The sequence below is a fragment of the chloroplast genome of Nelumbo nucifera, assembly GCF_055504915.1.
Source record: "Nelumbo nucifera chloroplast, complete genome".
In the NCBI taxonomy this organism is placed as follows: domain Eukaryota; kingdom Viridiplantae; phylum Streptophyta; class Magnoliopsida; order Proteales; family Nelumbonaceae; genus Nelumbo; species Nelumbo nucifera.
The window spans coordinates 85001-90000 of NC_025339.1; the positions used below are offsets into that span (position 1 = coordinate 85001).

The 5000-nt window shown below is 36.6% G+C and overlaps 7 protein-coding genes across 7 annotated transcripts in view; all 7 read right to left on the bottom strand. All coding sequences in view use genetic code 11, as the record gives it.

Moving 5' to 3' along the window:
* Positions 1-551: 551 nt before the first annotated feature.
* On the bottom strand, positions 552-1571 carry rpoA (RNA polymerase alpha subunit). Its single transcript has one exon. The coding sequence runs from the start codon at positions 1569-1571 to the stop codon at positions 552-554; it is 1020 nt and encodes a 339-aa protein (YP_009093981.1).
* Positions 1572-1636: 65 nt separating this feature from the next.
* rps11 (ribosomal protein S11) lies at positions 1637-2053 on the bottom strand. The gene has a single exon. It carries the CDS (start codon positions 2051-2053, stop codon positions 1637-1639), a length of 417 nt encoding a protein of 138 aa, YP_009093982.1.
* Positions 2054-2165: 112 nt separating this feature from the next.
* Positions 2166-2279, bottom strand: rpl36 (ribosomal protein L36). The gene has a single exon. It carries the CDS (start codon positions 2277-2279, stop codon positions 2166-2168), a length of 114 nt encoding a protein of 37 aa, YP_009093983.1.
* A 116-nt stretch (positions 2280-2395) lies between these two features.
* infA (translational initiation factor 1) lies at positions 2396-2629 on the bottom strand. The gene has a single exon. It carries the CDS (start codon positions 2627-2629, stop codon positions 2396-2398), a length of 234 nt encoding a protein of 77 aa, YP_009093984.1.
* Positions 2630-2747: 118 nt separating this feature from the next.
* On the bottom strand, positions 2748-3146 carry rps8 (ribosomal protein S8). The gene has a single exon. The coding sequence runs from the start codon at positions 3144-3146 to the stop codon at positions 2748-2750; it is 399 nt and encodes a 132-aa protein (YP_009093985.1).
* Positions 3147-3331: 185 nt separating this feature from the next.
* On the bottom strand, positions 3332-3700 carry rpl14 (ribosomal protein L14). The gene has a single exon. The coding sequence runs from the start codon at positions 3698-3700 to the stop codon at positions 3332-3334; it is 369 nt and encodes a 122-aa protein (YP_009093986.1).
* A 130-nt stretch (positions 3701-3830) lies between these two features.
* rpl16 (ribosomal protein L16) overlaps positions 3831-5000 on the bottom strand; it is a 1438-nt gene continuing 268 nt past the window's right edge. Inside the window, exon 2 of the mRNA in view lies at positions 3831-4229. Within this exon, the coding sequence (YP_009093987.1) occupies positions 3831-4229 (399 nt within the window). The remainder of the gene's footprint in view (positions 4230-5000) is intronic.

Below are 5000 nucleotides of genomic sequence, written 5' to 3' on the forward strand. Positions count from 1 at the left end.
ACTATTGCATGTAACGTAGGCTTAGCGGTTCTAGAACCATCAATGATTGGTGAACCAGCAGATCCATTTGCAACTCCTTTGGAAATATTACCCGAATGGTACTTCTTTCCCGTATTTCAAATACTCCGTACAGTACCCAATAAGTTATTGGGTGTTCTTTTAATGGTTTCAGTACCTGCGGGATTATTGACAGTACCTTTTTTGGAGAATGTTAATAAATTCCAAAACCCATTTCGTCGTCCAGTAGCTACAACCGTCTTTTTGATCGGTATCGCGGTAGCCCTTTGGTTGGGTATTGGAGCAACATTACCTATTGATAAATCTCTAACTTTAGGTCTTTTTTAAATTGATTCAACCATGAAATGAAATAAAATATAATATCACGACGTATGTATCTAGGGAGGATTTGCTTTGAAGCGATTATTCCCTAGATACATCTATTCTATTTTTATCTTTCTGGATCTAGTCCGAATATATGGACTGTGTTGAAGATTCAAAATCCATTTTCTTTTTATATTTTATAAAAAAAAGATGAAATAATTCCAATGGATTTAAAACTTATTCTTAGGTAAATCAATTGCGAAATGCTTTTGTAGAATGTCCAATATCTGTTTTACATCTTCTATCTGAAAATGGAACATTTTCATAAGATCTTCTTGACTGTTATTCAAAAGGTCCAATAATGTATGTATATTGGACCTTTTGAGGCAATTATAGGTCCTGGGAGGCAATTCTGATTGGTCAATAAAAATACATTTCAATGCTATTTCTTTTTCTTTTTTGTTTTTCCTTAGTTTAGTTAATCTATCATGAAAGGTAAAAAAAGGTAAAGTAACCTTGTTTTGATTGTCCTCTAATTGGATGTCCTCTTCTTGCGCATCTAGAAAAGGTATAAATAAATCAATCAAATTCCGGGAGGCTTCGTGAAGTGCTTCTTTAGGAGTTAAACTCCCATTCGTCCATATTTCGAGAAAAAGTATCTCTTGTTTCTCATTCCCATTCCCATAAGAATGAATACTATGATTCGCATTTCGAACAGGCATGAATACAGCATCTATAGGATAACTTCCATCTTGAGAGTTATTTGGTGTTTTCATACGATATCCGCGATTCCTCTCGATTTGTAATCCAATACACAAATCAATTGGTTCTGTCAGGCTAGCTATATGCTGTGTAGTATCAACGATTTCCACAGAAGGTGGTGAGATGATGTCTTGAGCAGTTACGTATCCAGGACCCCTGACGCAAATAAATGCGTCGCGAGTTCCATACAGATTACTTCTCAATACAATTTCTTTCAAATTCATTAAAATTTCATGTACTGATTCTTCAATACCTACTATGGTAGAATATTCGTGTGGTATCTTCTCAGATTTTGCACGTGTGATACATGTTCCTTCTATTTCTCCAAGCAAAGCCCTTCGCATCGCGATGCCTATCGTATCGGCTTGACCTTTCATAAGCGGAGACAAAATAAAACGTCCATAATAAAGACGCTTACTGTCTACTCTTGATTCAACACACTTCCACTGTAGTGTCCGAGTAGATACTGCTATTTCCTCTCGAACCATAGTAATATTATTTGATCAGATCATTGAATCATTTATTTCTCTTGAAATCTGTTCCATTCTTATTTCTACACACGTCTTTTTTTAGGAGGTCTACATCCATTATGTGGCATAGGGGTTACGTCCCGTACAAAACTTAATTGTAGACCACTTCTACGAATGGCTCGTAATGCTGCATCTCTTCCGAGACCAGGACCTTTTATCATGACTTCTGCTCGTTGCATACCCTGATCCACTACTGTACGAATAGCATTTCCTGCTGCGGTTTGAGCAGCAAATGGTGTCCCTCTTCTTGTACCCCGGAATCCACAAGTACCGGCAGAAGACCAAGAAACCACTCGACCTCGTACATCTGTAACAGTCACAATGGTATTGTTGAAACTTGCTTGAACATGAATAACTCCCTTTGGTATTCTACGTCCACTCTTACGTAAACCAATACGTCCGTTTCTACGTGAACCAATTCTTGGTATAGGTTTTGCCATATTTTATCATCTCATAAATATGAGTTAGAGATATACGGATATATCCATTTCATGTCAAAACAGATTCTTTATTTGTACATCGGATTCTTTAGAGAGTCCCTTTTTAGAAAGATTATCCTTGTCTTTGTTTATGTCTCGGGTTGGAACAAATTACTATAATTCGTCCCCGCCTACGGATCAGTCGACATTTTTCACAAATTTTACGAACGGAGGCCCTTATTTTCATATTTGTTCTTCCTTACCTTAATTCTGAATCTACTCTTTGCTTTGGAAGAAAATAAGTCTCTTGAAATTTTGAACCTCGAATTGTAATCCCCATGAAGAGAATGTTGAAAAAGCCACCTAATCGTTCGAATCTTTGTTACGGAGTCTATAAACTATACGCCCTCTGGTTGAATCATAACGACTTACTTCGATTTTGACTCTATCTCCTGGTAGTATCCGTATAAAACTACGTCGGATCTTTCCTGAAACATAACCTAGAATCAGATCTTCATTATCTAAACGAACCCGGAACATACCGTTGGGAAGTGATTCAATAATTAAACCTTCATGAATCCATTTTTGTTCTTTCATTCCAAGTAACCCCCTTGAAGTATCAACTAATGGAGGAGGAGTGATATTAGACAGCTTGTCTTTCCTCTTTTTTTTTCACAAATAGGAAGTTACGGATCCAATTCGGATATCAGAAGGATCACCATATATAACACACAATTTCTCCTCCGATTCCTTCTCGTCGAGCCTCTCGGTCTGTCATTATACCGCGAGAAGTAGAAAGAATTACAATCCCCATTCCACCTAAAATCTTAGGAATGCGTTGATGGTTAGAATAGATTCGTAGACCGGGTCGGCTGATACGTTTTAAAATAGTTCTATATGGCCCTTTCCTATTCCTTCTATGTCGTAGGGTTAAAACCAAAAAATATTTGTTGTTTTCCTGATGTTTTCTCACGTTTTCGATAAAACCTTCTCGTAGAAGTATTTTCACAATGTTTTCGGTAATATTAGTAGATGTTATTCGAACCGTTCTTTTTTTATCCATGTCAGCATTTCGTATAGAAGTTATTATGTCGGCAATAGTGTCCCTACCCATGACAAATTATAATTATTGGTGCCTCCGAGTTTCGATATAATCAACATGCTCTGTTTTTTTTTTATGAATTTTAAAGGTATATGCGTGAGACACAATCTACTAATTCATTTTTAATTGAATTTTTTTCAGTTTTCAGTTAATTGAATTTATTTCAGATACCCTATCATGGTCTCATCTATTAGTATTTATAATACCTCAGGGGCTAATGAAACTATTTTAATAAAATTCAACTGTCTCAATTCCCGAGCGATCGCACCAAAAACTCGAGTTCCTTTTGGATTTCCTTCTTGATCAATGACAACTGCTGCATTGTCATCATATCGTATTATCATACCGTTGTCACGTTTGAGTTCTTTACATGTACGTACAATTACAGCTCTAATCACTTCAGATTTTTCTAGAGGCATATTGGGCACTGCTTCTTTGATTACAGCAACAATAACGTCACCAATATGAGCATATCGGCGATTACTAGCTCCTATGATTCGAATACACATCAATTCTCGAGCCCCGCTGTTGTCCGCTACATTCAAATGGGTCTGAGGTTGAATCATATTTTTTTTTATCTGTTCTTTCAATGTAAAGGGCGAAGGAATAAAAAGAAATATTTTTTGTCCAAAAATAAAAAAAACCTGCGATTGTTTTTTTTCACCGCACAGATCTCTTTCCTTTGGTTCCACACCCCTATCCCGCAATAACGAATTGTGTTCGTATAGGCATTTTGGATGCAGCTATTGAAATAGCTTCTCTGGCTACAATTTCTGATACTCCGCCCATTTCATAAAGTATTCGACCCGGTTTAACGACGGATACCCAATATTCGGGAGATCCTTTCCCCGAACCCATACGTGTTTCCGTAGGTCTTATTGTAACAGGTTTATCTGGAAATATACGTATCCAGATTTTTCCACCACGACGCGCATATCGTGTCATTGCTCGCCGCCCTGCTTCTATTTGTCTAGATGTGATCCAAGCGGGTTCAAGTGCCTGAAGAGCGTATCTACCGAAACAAATACGATTGCCTCGATAAGATATTCCCTTCATTCTTCCTCTATGTTGTTTACGAAATCTGGTTCTTTTGGGGTTATAGTTGATGGTTGTTTCTCAATTCCATCTCTACTGCAGAACCGGACATGAGAGTTTCTTCTCATCCAGCTCCTCGCGAATCAAACGATTAAATTTAAATAATATTATATTACAAATATGCATGTATTTAATGAAAAATACACTGAATCGTGGAGATTTAATCTGTCATGTAGGAATTTTTATATCTTGTTTGTATATGCAACTACACGTATATATCTATTTATGGATAATGTAATGTCTTTTTTTATTTTATAACGAATCTTTTATTTTGCCCTTTATTGAATCACCCAAAATTTAGCAATCCAATAAGAAGGCTTTCGCGGGCGAATATTTACTCTTTTAATATTTGTTTCATTCGTAAGGTCAGCCTATGACCTCTCAGAATAAATTAATTGATTCCTGGTTCGTTCCGCCATCCCACCCAATGAATCATTAGGATTCGTTTTTAATAGAATCTTCTGCAGTCACAGGTTCCGTCGTTCCCATCGCTTCTCGATTAATGGCTAGGTCTGAACTTTGCAACGGAGCTCCTAATGAAATTTGTTCCTGAGTCAATCTCCTCAGTCTTTATTGACTCGTGGCTCTTTACTTCTTTTTTTTTCCTATGAATTTTTCCTATGAACCAAATTAATCTAATTATGGTTATGGACGAATCAGTATTGATGCTTTATTACACTGCCTTTTATGAGATTTTTCATAGACCATACATATTGGAATCATATATCATTAATATTCTCTTTCTCTCTTTCTTTCACCCTTCCATTTATC